We start from the raw sequence: 16,895 nt of genomic DNA, 5'->3' as shown, positions 1-16,895 counted from the left end.
AACGCTGCATTTTCCCACGAACTACCATCAAGCATTAGATTGTCACCTTAATCGACAATTTGTCAAGAATCGTTAATCAAATTTCATCTGTTTGAATAATTCAAACTTTACATATCTCTGTCGGTCCGGATATCCCAAGCATACACCAAATTGATTTGTTGAACGAAGCACTCCATACTAATCAGATCTTGTAGTTAATAGTTCAGACAAAAGCGTAGGTAGGCAAGAATCACTCAACCAACATTTTAGAGCTGCATACAAGCTGCATACGTCAGTGTGGACGATGGACAACCGTCCAATCCATTCATAGCTCGCAAAGATTTGATTTATTTGCATGCATTAGCATCTGAATAAATAATTGCTTTCTCGAAGAGCACCGGTTGCTCCTGTCACATCCAAATAGCTCACCAGATACCTGAAATGGCTAAAATTCTCACTAATGGACACTTGTGTTCGAAGGTGGCTCAGGCTTTCAGTGGACTGCTTGTTGCTGCCGCATACATGTTTTGTCCCCCGGTGATCAGCCGGAGGCGACATCGGATGGGACACGGGGCGACACGAAGGCGATGCCTTGTTGAGTTGAAACGATGAAGTTATCGCCATCATAGATGGAATTGTCGTGTAACCTGTGAGCAGTCGGTTGTCAGTGTGTCATTCAAAAATCATTGCACAGAAACAGATTTAATTGAAAGTGCTTTTAGTGACGTGGGTGGATAGAGGTTTGAGAATATATTCATCTGAACTGGAGAAAACAGTGTAACGACAAAAAAACTAATTCAAAGAAAAGGATTTAGTTACAGTTGCCGATTTAGCTGGTTGTTAATCGCCTATTCAAATATGTTTCAAGCAATCTAACAACTCAATCTCGTTCACCTTGCCGAGGTTCCATGGCGCACACAGCTGACAGCAACAATAAATTAGAGTTGAAGCCTCCAGCGGACTTTGTCACCCAAAGGCTTGATTTTTCACCAGATGAACTGATTTGAAAACACAAAACTGTCACGGAATGATTGAGGAGCCCCTCAGGGCAACCATCTGGGACCTGGGACGTGTATGTGCGTGTAGCCTGCCAAACCGATATGGGCAACGCTAATTAATTGTGGAATGTCCGACGACGGGTTTGATTCGCGAAAACCTGATCCACCATGAAAGCGCCTAAAATATTTACGGTGGAATGTGATTCTGCTATATCTGATACGGTTCGGGACAGATAAACCTTGGAATAATTATTTATATTGCATATCAAAGCTGTTGGCCGAATACCGACCGTTTTCATGCGGTTGCAACCTTAACGATGGAAATAGTTTACGTTATGTAGCGTGAAATTGGGTTTCGCAGAACTGATCCAATTTTGATGGAACTGGATCGAACCTGGAGCGCGCACATGTTACGATATTAAATTTCACAATTTAGTGTTCAACTTCCCGTAAACAGGCAGCAGATGGAATGCTGCTCGGAACCGTTGAGCTCACCACTGATGCAAAACTGGATTCTACACTATTCCTTAATAATTAAAACACCCTTCATTATGCTTTTTATAGGTTATTATGTATTTAAATTGAAGTGTTTCTTTCTGTCTCACACTTTGTTTTCGTTTTGCTTGCCTCTCTTTCCAGGTCACGAAAGACTGCGGTGCGCCCTGCAACTCGATGTTCTTCTCGGAAAACGAACGGACCGTGCTCAAGTACTGGGTCGGCTCGTGGGCCGCCGTCTGCGTGGCAAGCTGTCTGTTCACGGTGAGTTGCCTTTCGGGCCTTTGCATATGGTTCGCTTTGAAGATACATGCATGTTCGGGGCTGACTGAGGATCGGCTCGTATACCCGTGCGCGAATGCGAACTTTGTTGAACATTATATTGTACTCTCAATTAGTTTGTAAATGAGGCTGAATACTGGTGTTGCTGGTCGTTTTGAGCGCTATCTTTTCTAGCCAATGTAGTACTTATTTTACTAACGCAATTGAGGGAAATAAATATAGGAAGATACTAATAACTGAATGTTTAGAAAACAGGAAAAAGGGTTCAGAATTAAGCATAAATTATGACCACAAGTAAACAATTAACGTAGAACAATAATATTGAACAAGGGAAAGAAAGTAGTTAACAGTGAATACGGAAAAATAGTACACAACGCAAAACAGAATATTCAATGGCACATATAGTAAGAAAAGATTCAGAACAAACTGGGAATATAAAACACAGGACAAACAGTAATATAATTCCTAACAACCGAACAAGAGTACAAAGCAAAAAAACACAGAACAAACAGAACGAACAGAACAAACAGAGCGCACAGAACAAACAGAACAAACAAAAAAAAAACAAACAGAATAAACAGAAACTGAAACTGAAAATAGATAACGAAAAGTGAACATCAGAGAATATAAAAAAGAGAACGAAAATTAGTAAAATGCCATAGAGAATAAAATACAGAGAATAAAAAAATAGAATATGCAGAGAGACAATAATCGAAGAATAGAGAAATGAGAATAGAGATTAGAGAATGAATAACAGAGGATAGAAATTAGAGATTAGACAATAGAGAATTAGAATAGAGAAGAGAGAATAGAGAATAGAGAATAGAGAATAGAGAATAGAGAATAGAGAATAGAGAATAGAGAATAGAGAATAGAGAATAGAGAATAGAGAATAGAGAATAGAGAATAGAGAATAGAGAATAGAGAATAGAGAATAGAGAATCGAGAATAGAGAATCGAGAATAGAGAATCGAGAATCGAGAATCGAGAATCGAGAATCGAGAATCGAGAATCGAGAATCGAGAATCGAGAATCGAGAATCGAGAATCGAGAATCGAGAATCGAGAATCGAGAATCGAGAATCGAGAATCGAGAATCGAGAATCGAGAATCGAGAATCGAGAATCGAGAATCGAGAATCGAGAATCGAGAATCGAGAATCGAGAATCGAGAATCGAGAATCGAGAATCGAGAATCGAGAATCGAGAATCGAGAATCGAGAATCGAGAATCGAGAATCGAGAATCGAGAATCGAGAATCGAGAATCGAGAATCGAGAATCGAGAATCGAGAATCGAGAATCGAGAATCGAGAATCGAGAATCGAGAATCGAGAATCGAGAATCGAGAATCGAGAATCGAGAATCGAGAATCGAGAATCGAGAATCGAGAATCGAGAATCGAGAATCGAGAATCGAGAATCGAGAATCGAGAATCGAGAATCGAGAATCGAGAATCGAGAATCGAGAATCGAGAATCGAGAATCGAGAATCGAGAATCGAGAATCGAGAATCGAGAATCGAGAATCGAGAATCGAGAATCGAGAATCGAGAATCGAGAATCGAGAATCGAGAATCGAGAATCGAGAATCGAGAATCGAGAATCGAGAATCGAGAATCGAGAATCGAGAATCGAGAATCGAGAATCGAGAATCGAGAATCGAGAATCGAGAATCGAGAATCGAGAATCGAGAATCGAGAATCGAGAATCGAGAATCGAGAATCGAGAATCGAGAATCGAGAATCGAGAATCGAGAATTCGAGAATCGAGAATCGAGAATCGAGAATCGAGAATCGAGAATCGAGAATCGAGAATCGAGAATCGAGAATCGAGAATCGAGAATCGAGAATCGAGAATCGAGAATCGAGAATCGAGAATCGAGAATCGAGAATCGAGAATCGAGAATCGAGAATCGAGAATCGAGAATCGAGAATCGAGAATCGAGAATCGAGAATCGAGAATCGAGAATCGAGAATCGAGAATCGAGAATCGAGAATCGAGAATCGAGAATCGAGAATCGAGAATCGAGAATCGAGAATCGAGAATCGAGAATCGAGAATCGAGAATCGAGAATCGAGAATCGAGAATCGAGAATCGAGAATCGAGAATCGAGAATCGAGAATCGAGAATCGAGAATCGAGAATCGAGAATCGAGAATCGAGAATCGAGAATCGAGAATCGAGAATCGAGAATCGAGAATCGAGAATCGAGAATCGAGAATCGAGAATCGAGAATCGAGAATCGAGAATCGAGAATCGAGAATCGAGAATCGAGAATCGAGAATCGAGAATCGAGAATCGAGAATCGAGAATCGAGAATCGAGAATCGAGAATCGAGAATCGAGAATCGAGAATCGAGAATCGAGAATCGAGAATCGAGAATCGAGAATCGAGAATCGAGAATCGAGAATCGAGAATCGAGAATCGAGAATCGAGAATCGAGAATCGAGAATCGAGAATCGAGAATCGAGAATCGAGAATCGAGAATCGAGAATCGAGAATCGAGAATCGAGAATCGAGAATCGAGAATCGAGAATCGAGAATCGAGAATCGAGAATCGAGAATCGAGAATCGAGAATCGAGAATCGAGAATCGAGAATCGAGAATCGAGAATCGAGAATCGAGAATCGAGAATCGAGAATTGAAAATCGAGACAAGAGACAAGAGACAAAAGCAAGAGACAAGGAAGGAATAAAGGAATAAAGAAATAAAGGAATAAAGGAATAAAGGAATAAAGGAATAAAGGAATAAAGGAATAAAGGAATAAAGGAATAAAGGAATAAAGGAATAAAGGAATAAAGGAATAAAGGAATAAAGGAATAAAGGAATAATGGAATAAAGGAATAAAGGAATAAAGGAATAAAGGAATAAAGGAATAAAGGAATAAAGGAATAAAGGAATAAAGGAATAAAGGAATAAAGGAATAAAGGAATAAAGGAATAAAGGAATAAAAGAATAAAGGAATAAAGGAATAAAGGAATGAAGGAATAAAGGAATAAAGGAATATAGGAATAAAGGAATATAGGAATAAAGGAATATAGGAATATAGGAATATAGGAATATAGGAATAAGGGAATAAACAAATAAAGGAATAAAGTAATAAAGAAATAATAGATTAAATGGACAGTTGCATGAATAAATAAACGATTGAACGGCTAAAATATTTGCTCAAATAGATTAGAAATTATTAAATCATTTAAAAAATCAGTAGTCAATGACAATTTAAAATTTTCTTCTGAAAATTGAAAAAGAATACCAAGAATTTTTTTTTGAGGACTCAGCTGTTTCATTTTCAATTGATCTTCAATCATTTTGTAATAAATAGCCCTTTATCAACACAAAAACAAACCATGAAGATCTTTACCGCGTAAATCGCGTAGATTGATTTCACAGAACATCCGGAATAACATTTTCGGTATGATCACCTATCAATAATATTTGCTAAATCATCATCACGTTGGAGTAGAAAAAACTGTTGGACCCACGAAACAAGGATGAACCCCAAAGAGCAGGAAGTTAAAAATTGCTACACCACTATTAATGCGAGCCGTGCAGCTTAGATTGATTAAGAGCTGCGATTTTTCTTCTTCCACTCGTTTTGCGCGGCAGCTTCGTTGGCAAGGTAAACCGGGTAACCTGTGTCCGTGAAACTTGAGAAAGCAAACATTACTAGCTTCCCGGCACTTCTAGAAACGAGGCAGCAGATTTGCTTTGATGAATGGACACAGGTACGGTCATCTACCTGCATCTCCGCGATGGCAGAAAGTAGCAACAAGAAACCAAAGGCGATGGGCGATGGAAAAACCGGGGCACATGTTCGCTTCTTGCTCGAAGAACACTGAACTGGTTCAGTTAAGTCGTGTTCCTTCTGGTTTGCTTCTTGTTGTTGCTCTATCGTTCCCGGGAGTATCCGCTCATGAATATAGTAGTTCATTAGGCAGCATCGATGGGGAGGGATGTAGAATTTGCGAAGTTATTGCCACCTTCTTGGGGCTGGCCTCCGGAAAGTTATAGCTTTCGAACCGCTCATCCTGTGGACGTGTGGGTCTCATTTGTTCGGTAAAACGAAATCAGCAAATCAGTGCTTGCATCACATATTTTGTACCAATTTGCATCGGATGCAAACTAGCGTCCATGTCGCGATATTCCGTGGTCTTATTGGCAGCCCAACGAGAGCGAGGATAAGATATGAATCAGTCGCGTTGGTTGTCCAAACCTGAACTAACCATCGAGCGAATTTACGACCGATTCCCATCGATGCATTGGACAACGTCCGCATTTAAATGAGTCCGACTGATGGACCGAAATTATATCTGTCCAGTCGTTTTTCATTCCAATCGAAACGGCGGTGGTGATAAAGTTTTTAAACCGTTTTTTACCCGCTTCTCTCTCTTTCCCTCTCTACACACAGGTGCTCACGTTTCTGATCGATTCGTCGCGTTTTCGATATCCGGAGCGACCGATTGTGTTCCTGGCGATCTGCTATCTGATCGTTGGCTGTGCGTACGTCGCCGGACTGGGGGCCGGCGATTCGGTAGCGTGCCGGGAGCCGTTCCAGCCACACATAAAACTGGGCCGGATGCAGATGCTGGCGACCATTACGCAGGTAAGACGAGATAATTATATTGAGTTTATGTTGGTTTGTTTTAGATAAGATTGATTTCTAGTCTTCGTGACCTGCTACCTTGGTAATCTGTTTTTTCAGACCTGTTTAGATATTGATTTTATTTCCTGCTTGGAAATGTATACCTTGGCACTCGGTAAAACTCTGTTTTTTCATCGACTTTTAAAAGAATGTTTAGTTAAAATTTTATTCAAATTATCTTAGGAGTAAAAAACATCTTATTGCTTCCATGTGCTCGCAAAAACCTGTAATTTGAGGCTGTGCCAACGTAAAGACTCGATTTACACTCACAAAAACGCGGCGCGAGACAGGACATGACACCAACTGTCCTTACCAACTATGAAAAGCATTAAAAATTTACCTTTTTTTGTCGACCGGTTTCGGGCTCGAAGTTGCCCATCTACATGACGAAAAGTAATATTCAAAAAACCCGTCTCACGAAGCTTTACACGCATTTGTCAATTCGAATAGTGATGAATGACAGAACCTATGTCAAGGTCATCTCCATGGAATGTTTACCGTCTCAGAGAATGTTCGAACAAATAGAATTTCGAAATTTGCTCTAAATCTTCTGATCGGGCAGACGATTTGCAGATGCGGCGAAACGATTCAACTTCTATTTTCTTGATCAGCCATCTCGCCACTATTACTAGATTTATGGCATCACCCGGATTTTGCGTTAACTCAACTTAATGATAGTTTCAATTTAAATGATACTACATTAAAGATTATCTTCGGCAATATTATCAGACAAATGATAAAAAAAATATTTGTAAAGTACTCAGATTTTTTCACAGATCCAAAAAAAATTATGAAATACTTTCTATATCATTGGACTTACGAATTCAAAATACCGCAAACTAATTTGTCTAGATCAGACTATGACAAAAAGCAGACCAGTAATTTTCATTAGCAAAATGAAAATTGTGTAAAAAAAACTACCAATTTCTCCACAAAGCAAGAATAAGAACTTTAGATCTATCAACTTTCAGCAATCAATCAAAGCAATTGATGGATTTTTGGACAATATATATTTCAATAATTTAATCTAATAATGGAAACTACCCAGAATTTAATCTATTAAACTCAATTTCCCGGAAATTGTTCACTGATTGAAAGAGAATCACTTAAGATTGACTACTGATGTCTTCTAATTTACGTAAAATTTGTTAAATGTAGCATTGATGAAACCACCAAAATGACTAGAAACTATAAATATTGGTTAGCTCAATAATTTCACTATCACTTGCTTTAGACACACACCACTTCCTTCTTCTTTACAAAAAAGGCTTTCTTTCAAATTTCTCTGTGTTTAAACTAATGCAATTCATTCGTTTCTTGTGAAACTTTTGCAAAACTTTTGTTAGCGGCAGTGTGTATGATCTACTATTTAGTTGCTGCTGGCAGTTGGATTCATGCTATCATACTTGCAGTAATCTGCTCAAACATTGGTTTGGGTTTAGAATAACAATAATTAGATCTTAATTTTCTTTTTAAAATCATCATCAAGATTGGAAGAGATGTATGTCTTCTCGAAGAAAGTTGTAATGTTTGTTTAATTACAGGGTTAGTTTACCATAATTCGGGAAACATTTGTTTCCGCACATCAACGTCTGTAGAGCTGTCGGATTTTTATGACTAGGAAAACTGTTCGGTGCACGGTGCAGTAAGAACTCGCGATCACTTAGATAAATTCTGTGGGTTTATTCAGTAGAACTAGGCACTTATTATAAGCCCAAACTGTTCAATGTAAAACGTAGCACTGTTCTGTATGTAATTCATTTTCTTCTATATTATGACTTGTAGTTTGATAAGGTTGTTACAAGTTGATACTGATCAACTATGAATAATGACTTGATACTAACCAACTATGAATACGAACTATTCAGATTTTAAATTGTACTATATATAGGTAGCTGCAACTTTTAGATGAACACAACTGTTTTGTTCAGGAAGTGAGAATCTTCTAGAAAACAGACTGCAGTATAAGCGGTGAACGCAACAAACTGTTCCGTAACGCCTAAGCTCGTTGGTTCATTATGCGATACCTAACTGTCCTGTACTACAGTGAAGTCTCACTACCTCGTATGAATCCAATTCCAAAACTGGCGCAAACATACCGCCCGCCTTGAAAGACGGATCTTTCAATAGACCCTGAGATGTACTTATGTACTATTCAGTCCTACACTAAGATATGCTGCTAATAACTTCACTTCTTATTTGCTAATATTAGTGGTTATGAGTCTGCTGCTGTTGAAGAAATCACCCTTCGCTGTTGCTGTTTAGTCCTTTGGCTGTAAACTGGGTTGCTATGATGTTATCATTTAACCTTTGGGTCCAGAGAAAGTTTGCCGCATGAGGTGCTTCCCATGCATTGCGATTCGTGAGAGTGTCCGCATGGTGTCGTGTTGCTTGATGATCGGTGGTGTACCATGGGCGTCGAGGACGGGAGACTTGAGTTCGACTCCGTCAACTGCTATGCAGCCGGCGTCGATAAAACAAGACCCGAACGACTCCGCTGGTCCCACCACTCCTGATCCTGCTTCTGTTACTGTTTCCATGTTACGAATGTAGAGCCTTGTCCATCCGGTAAACGGTGTGCTGCTCTACTTCCCTTAACCTCCTCCACCCCTCGTGATGATTATAGTTGCAGTTATCTGGTAGTCTGATGATTTTATGATGTGACCATTGCTGTGTTAAATAATCTGCTGATATGTCGCCAGCCCTTTGTAGTAGTGCCTGTGAGGGAGAGTGGATACATTTCTGATGCATTTACGATAACAGGAATACTTAACTTGGGTTAGCGTTGAGGTGGTAGTTCTGACCACTTCAATCAGAACCATGCCACCTCCGATTGCTTTGCTGCTGGAACCTCGAAGCCACTTCAGATATGTGGCCATCTGCGGACAACCGTTGTGAAGGATGTATGCTGATAAACGGTTCATCATCATCAATGGTGTATGGTGGAGGGGTGGAGTGGCGCTGTTCGGGTACAGGTGATCTGCCACATGAGTTGTTGACAATCTGTTGTTTCCGAGGACTCGGCGTCTGTGTGGACGGGTTGATCTGATGGGACGACAGATGCTTCGTGTCATTCAGCGGGCCTGTGCTGCTGGCAGACTGACGTTAATTTCGACAATTCAGCGGCTAGTGCCGCCGACTGGTTGATGACGTATTTAACGATGACGATGTACACTAGAACATAGAAGAGGGTGCTTTTTTAAAGGAACAATAATTTAATGAAAAGACTTCCCTGAAACGGAGGCCCCGTGGCCTCCGCGGTCGCCCTTGGCGACGATTGCCTCGTCGGTTGTGCTGACTGCATGTCCGGAGTCAGGGCTGGATTCTATCCGGCGGTGTATTTTGCTACTGTTGGGATGATTCTGCTCCTCGCGAATAGTGGCCCTATAGCCTTCGCGATCGCTGCTTGGCGACGATGATGTGTTGTGAATATCTTCCATCCAACACGCGTCTCGTAGTGATTTCGTTGAACTGATTTCCTTAGGAACCACGTCCGGATTATATCTGTTGACCCTTGCGAGCTAGGTTGCTGGTAACTTCACGACGAAACTGTGCGCTGTGTATCAGTGTAGCCTACGACTTGAACTGTATCCTCATCTAGTGAATAGACTGAGGTGCTACCTGATTTGTCTCCGCTGCTGCGAAGAATTGTCTCCCAAAGATGGGCAGACAGACGAGCAATCTCTCCCGCGATAGTCCGGAAAGAGATTGTGCTTGTTACGTTACAAGCTTGAATGACCTTCTGTCGCGCACCGCAGAATGATCATTGCCATTCAGCTGAATGGACCTTAATGTTGTCCCCGAGTACCGTAGGGGCGCCTGACTGATTGTGAGCAGGCCTGGATATTGTCATGAAGCTGCAACAAACGTTAACGAAGTTGTAAGGTCGTTCCCGTTCCCGGGTCACTCAAAGTGAAATGATGAATCCGAAAAGAAACATTGATTTAGCCTTTCAGTAGGTCTAACCAGTAGGTTTGCCAGCGACTTGGAACAGAACAGTAGCAATAACTGACCGCACAAACTGAGACATTACCTTTTCATGGTCTGATTGGACTAACACGGATGGATTCCTCTTCCTTCTCTTCCGATATGAATGTGTTTATTAAATTTTCACGAATTATAGAACATCTGAGCAAATTTCACTTCATTCACTCATGCTTGTTTTAGTTGATTAGCGAAGCGGATTGTTTACAGCACAGCAGGGCTCAGGTTGAAAGGATGAAAGGTTAACCAATAGTTCATAAATGTATTTAATAACAAAGTAAATAATGGCTCCTTGCCAAATGAGAAAAAACAAACAATGTAATGATGGTTATATAGATACTGTACTGTAATTACACCTGGACCGCTATGTGCAGTAAGGTGTGATGCATTCTGTTGTATCGAAGACAACGGGATCCTTGCTGACAATTTGCAGTACTGTGATCCTGGCTGAAACAGTTGCAGCACAGTTCCATGCGCTGCACAAACTCGAAACGTTTCCCTGGCGTCTGTTCATGAAAGTCCGTGCACTTGAACAAAAAGTGTTGTTGCCTACAAAAATAGCATCTTGGTGGGACTATTTTTTCTCCTTGGTGATTTTTCTTCGCCATCGATGGAGCCACCGTCCGGGTCACTGTGTGGTTTGCCTTGCGAGACTTCAGCAACAGGACTAAAAATGACTCCTCCAGCTCTTCGTTCGCCCCGCGGACGACGCCGTCCGTGCCAAGAGAAGACGCGCTTTCTCGCCACCACTTTCGCACTAGTGCTGCCGTAGAGTTGATAAAGTCCACTTCTTCACGTGACATGGCACCGTCGGCAATTTGCTCTGAAATGCCCAATAATCGCCTCGCCATTTCACACTGAGCCGCAAACGTGGTCCGATTGGATTGGCTTTTATCCATTTTTTTCACAGGACCGACACGAACACCGACTGTACTGAAGCACACTTTATTCCGAATGACTGTCCGTTTTGACACTTGCTTTGTTTTACCCGTGAGCGCATGTTGCCTCGATTTCGTGCAGGTCGACACATTTTTCATTTCGCCCGTTTATCAATACGAGTGGGGAATGATAGGTGGAGACATTTTAGACCGCAAGTTTCAAATGAAAATGTTCTGATTTTCGGTTGAACTATTTCGATTGCGTAGGTAGAATATCGTGATATATTTGCATAAAATGACTAGTAGACGCCCCATTATCTTTCAAAATGGCGCCTCACTGTTCGTGGTCTGTAACTTAGTCTGTTAGCGCGCAATTCACCGTTTGTTGATTCAAGCACTAATTTTTCGATTTCACTGTGTTGTACTGTGTTGTGAGAGATTTTCGCCCGATTGGCAAGATGTTTGGGCACACACACATAGTGACGCGCGTCGTCACACTTTCTGGCTTTCTTTCACCAGCCGATTTGATTGAACTTTGTCTATTTCGTTTTCCGTAGTCCAAATACACGTCGGAACTAGCACATAATGACGCGCATCGTCACATAACCTGGCTTCTTTTCGCCAGCCGTTTAGTTGCTCATACTGCATTTTTCTTGTCCTGTTCAGGACTATTTGAATGATTTCAAGAGATACGTCTACATTGTTCGACACCTTTACGTTTCGCGACCGGCGTAACGTATTGAAATCCGACAGCGGATAAATCCGGCTCGAAGGACCAAAATGTTTCCGCACATCAACGTCTGTAGAGCTGTCGGATTTTTATGACTAGGAAAACTGTTCGGTGCACGGTGCAGTAAGAACTCGCGATCAATTCTGTGGGTTTATTCAGTAGAACTAGGCACTTATTATAAGCCCAAACTGTTCAATGTAAAACGTAGCACTGTTCTGTATGTAATTCATTTTCTTCTATATTATGACTTGTAGTTTGATAAGGTTGTTACAAGTTGATACTGATCAACTATGAATAATGACTTGATACTAACCAACTATGAATACGAACTATTCAGATTTTAAATTGTACTATATATAGGTAGCTGCAACTTTTAGATGAACACAACTGTTTTGTTCAGGAAGTGAGAATCTTCTAGAAAACAGACTGCAGTATAAGCGGTGAACGCAACAAACTGTTCCGTAACGCCTAAGCTCGTTGGTTCATTATGCGATACCTAACTGTCCTGTACTACAGTGAAGTCTCACTACCTCGTATGAATCCAATTCCAAAACTGGCGCAAACAACATTTTTCAATTAAAGTTGTTGTACCCATCGCATAACAGCTGTCCGAAGTAGAAAACTGCTTTCGAAAATGTCCTTTTTTGAACCGAAATGAGAAGTGCACCAGAGTGCAATTCCGAAAGCACTCGTGTTGCGTGTATAGAAAAGATTTCGATTAGCTGGTTCTTTTTATTTTTACACTATTTTCTGCTTGATTTCTGATCATCTATATCATTTTATTTCACAACGAGAAAAAAACAGAGCGAGAGACTGTCACATACTGAAGACATGAAATTCAAACGTTTATCCTTACTTACTGACTTATAGATTAAACCAGTCACAACATTTTAGTCGCTCTTCGTGATTGCCTATTGATGTCTGTTCGCTGTATTGTTACGCCATTTGCAAGCTTACATGGATATTGATTGGAAACCATAAAAGCGACTAAAATGCTGCTGCTGGTTGCAACATTAGGTGTATGGTGTGAACTTAACCTAAGAGCGAAAATTAAAAGCAAACATTATCTTTTAATTCTTTGATTGATTGACTAATATATTTTTAACAGTAATTGGCTTCCGATTAAAAAAGCTATTTCTTGATAAATAATTTCATTGCTACTATGTACGTTTTTGCCTTTCTCATATAAAGAAAGGCTATGCAATCACTGTAAAAATCGACTTTTTAACCGAGGCCCGGAGGGCCGAGTATCATACACCATTCGATTCAGTTCGTCGAGATCGGCAAATGTCTGTGTGTGTGTATGTATGTGTGTGTGTGTGTGTATGTGTGTGTGTCATTTAAACTCACACAATTTTCTCAGAGATGGCTGAACCGATTTTCGCAAACTTAGTTTCATCTGAAAGGTATAACGCTCCCATAAGCTGCTATTGAATTTTTAGTTGATCCGACTTCCGGTTCCGGAGTTACGGGTTGAAGAGTGCGGTCACAAAGCAAATTCCCATATAAACTGGTACCACCATAATGTTCAAATGATGTAAAACATATTAAAATTGATGTAACATTACTCTAGTTTGCGGGTCTGGATCACTAATGATCAATCAAAGCAGCTTTGACCACATTGGCCACTTATGACGGTTCATGACGCCCTCGGGGAACCCGCCAAGTTCCTAAGCTAATATCACACCCATTCCACAACGAATTCTCTACCGATTTTTACGAACTTAATTTCAAATGAAAGATACAGTAATGCCATTGACTGCTGCTGAATTTCATTCGGTTCTGACTTTTGCTTCCGGAGTTACAGGGGTGTTAGTAAGGATACACTGGAATTTCCCATATAAATCGGTACAATCGTAATACCTCAGAGGCTAAAAACTATTGAAATGGTCACCAAATTACTTCTAATCGTAGATCTAGATCACTGATTGCCAATCAAACATTCTTTGAATATATTGTCCACTATCGACGATTCCGGAAGTCCGGAATTCCGGGCATATTCCACAATTAAAGTCACATCGGTTCATCGGTGATGACTGAACCGATTTTCTCAAACCAAGTCTCAAATGGAAGGCAAAATATGCAGTTGAGTACAGCGTAGCTGCCCCTTCCCCCCCCCCCTCCCCACCTTGCCCTTACACCTCCCTCCTTCATCACTCCCCTCTTCTTGGATCACCCTCACGCCCAGATTTCCTTCATCCACCCCGTATGCCGAAATAAGATGAAGGATTTCTGACGCATCTCCACACCCACTCTACTAAACCCCCATTCGCTACACGTTCAAACGCATTCCACCAACCTTTGCAAATTATAATCACATGAAGATAACATTGAACTCATGCTTATTAAGCTAATTAAATATTATTCTTTTGCCTTTCTTATATAGAAAGGTTATGCAATTGCTCCAAAAACCGACTTTCTAACCGAGGCCCGGAGGGCCGAGTCTCATATAACATTCGACTCAGTTCGCCGAGATCGCAAAATATCTGTGTGTATGTATGTGTGTATGTATGTATGTGTATGTGTGTATGTATGTGTGTATGTGCGGATTTGTTAACAAAATGTCCACATCGGTTACTCGGAGATGGCTGAACCGATTTTTACAAACTAAGATTCAAATGAAAGGTATAATATTCCCATAGGTTGCTATTGAATTTCATTTTCAACCGACATCTTGTTCCGAATTACGAGTTGAAGAGTATGGTTACAAAACAAAATTTGTTGATTTTTCCAAATCGGTTTCTCGGAATTTTCTGAACCGATTTTGACAAACTTAATTTTAAATGAAAGGTCCATCAGCTGCTGTTGAATTTTGTGTGGATCCGAGTTCTGGTTCCTGAATTACAGGGTGATACGTACGATCACGCAGCAAATCCCGATTCTAACGAATTCTGCGATGAATGTAAAAAGGTGATTTTTTTCCAAAATGTAAACACAACTGTTGAATTTGTAGATCTAGGTCCCCAACAGTCATTCAAAGTCTCTTTGGCCACACTGGCCACCATCGACGGATCCGGAAGCATCCAAAGTCAGAATAACGGTTATATTGGGTTCTCGAAAATGGCTAGATTTGCTCAACTTAGTCTCAAATGAAAGGTGTTGCGTCCCCAGAAACTGATATTAAATTCCATCTCCATTCGACTTCCAGCACCGGAGTTACGGGTTGTGGAGGTCGATCACATAGAAAACTCCGATTCAAACCGATACCGCGATGAATGCAAAAAGGTGCTCTTATATATACTTACCAAGTGTAATAAGAATGAAAGACATTTCCATAAAGTTATATTGTACGAACCAGCTATTAAATCATAGTTTGGGGAAATGAGAAAGGCACAATTGCACCTCTAGGTGTATTAAAACAGGTTTTTCACATTAGAAAATTCAATAATGCATGAGTGTATTCGTGGACGAATCTCAGTGAAACTGATGCTTCACCGCGTCAAAATGTTGCGAAAACAAAAACTATCTTCTCGGTTATATCTATTTGTTTCCTCTGCAACTGTGTTTTGGGTGTCGTTCATTTCTATCTCGCAATCGTACTCTAACGTGTAATCATCTTAGTTGCTGCCCTTTATGTAGGCGAACATCTGATTTCTTTCTAGCTTGTTCTCCTTATTAGCGTGAAGTCCCTTAACGAAGGTACTGGTTGTAGATTTTGAGATACTTGACGCAGCTTTTGCCATTGTCAATATTACCTAAGTAGCCAACAGCGGTTTCTGAGCAAGGTAGACCGTAATGTTCCGTTTTTCACAGAACTCGTACGAATTAGTTTGTTCTTAATATGTGCAAAGAATTCTCTGTGTAACGGTAGTATCGTATTATGTATTATACCACAGTGTCCGGTACCACGAAATAGATCGGTTCACTTACATTCTCACCATATAAACACTATTTGAAATACCAGGATTTAGTTCCTACGTGCGTCCTTCGGAATGGAATACATTTCTCCCGAATGTGACATGAATCTGCATTTAAGCAGTGCCCGATCTTGCAGCCGAACATTTATTTTCTCATCATCCATAAATCGTTTCGCCTGGGTCAATTTGTTGAACTCCAAGAGCGCTCAGTGCCTGATATGGTAGAACTCGATGAGGGCAACTTCCCTATATCTAGTATTATGTGAGACATCAATAAATCACCAGATATGGCCGAAGCACCACTTCTTGCTTCTGCGATTCTGCAACAATTATAGTTACAGTTTTTAACTGTTTTTCAGACATGGCACACAATACAAAAGTAACTATTTATGTCGCTTTGCATTGACTCGGGAAGAAGCATAAAATATACTGAGTTTTGTGACCTTTGCTATTGGTGGTTGGAAATAGCCATCTTCTCCGACTTTTTCTCAATAATTTATTTAAAACAAACGGCCTACAAATTTGTTTAAAGTCGCCGAAAAATATGTTTTTCCACGATTTTTAAAAATTTGCAGGCTATCTGCCTGTTATGAGCCTAAATATATACTAAAAACCTGTTTTAATCCAACTAATGGTGCAATTGTGCCTTTCTCATTAGTCCAAACTACGATTCAATGGCTGGTTATGTTCAATGATGATGATGAGGGTCCCACCTCATACCCCCACAAAGGTGTGAGCTGAACGATTTATCTAAAAGATAATTAATATTTTGATCCATAACAAAACCAGTTAACAAAAAGAAACGGACTGGTTCAATTTGCAGACATAGCCTTTCCTTCAAAAGAACGTAACAAGATACTTTTCGAATATTCCGCCAACAACCAAGGTCCATCAAGAAAATTTCCATTCCGGGAAGATACTTGATAGAATCGGGAATTGAACCCAATAGCTTCCATTTCCGATAATTCTCTGTAAGACTCCTCCCGCCTGACCAAGACATCGGTACTACCACCTGCTAAGGTGAGAAGTGACAAGCCTAGTGGCAGTACAG

General features: G+C 40.4%; 1 protein-coding gene across 1 annotated transcript in view; it reads left to right on the top strand.

Moving 5' to 3' along the window:
- LOC131686688 (frizzled-like) overlaps nt 1-16,895 on the top strand; it is a 120,991-nt gene that overhangs the window by 51,067 nt on the left and 53,029 nt on the right. Inside the window, exons 2-3 of the mRNA XM_058970571.1 lie at nt 1,617-1,736; nt 6,162-6,356. Coding sequence (XP_058826554.1) covers nt 1,617-1,736; nt 6,162-6,356 — 315 coding nt within the window. The remainder of the gene's footprint in view (nt 1-1,616; nt 1,737-6,161; nt 6,357-16,895) is intronic.

The sequence above is a fragment of the Topomyia yanbarensis genome, chromosome 3, assembly GCF_030247195.1.
Source record: "Topomyia yanbarensis strain Yona2022 chromosome 3, ASM3024719v1, whole genome shotgun sequence".
NCBI lineage: Eukaryota > Metazoa > Arthropoda > Insecta > Diptera > Culicidae > Topomyia > Topomyia yanbarensis.
The sequence above is the reverse complement of the archived record's forward strand: the minus strand, read 5'-3'. Positions and strand labels throughout refer to the sequence as shown.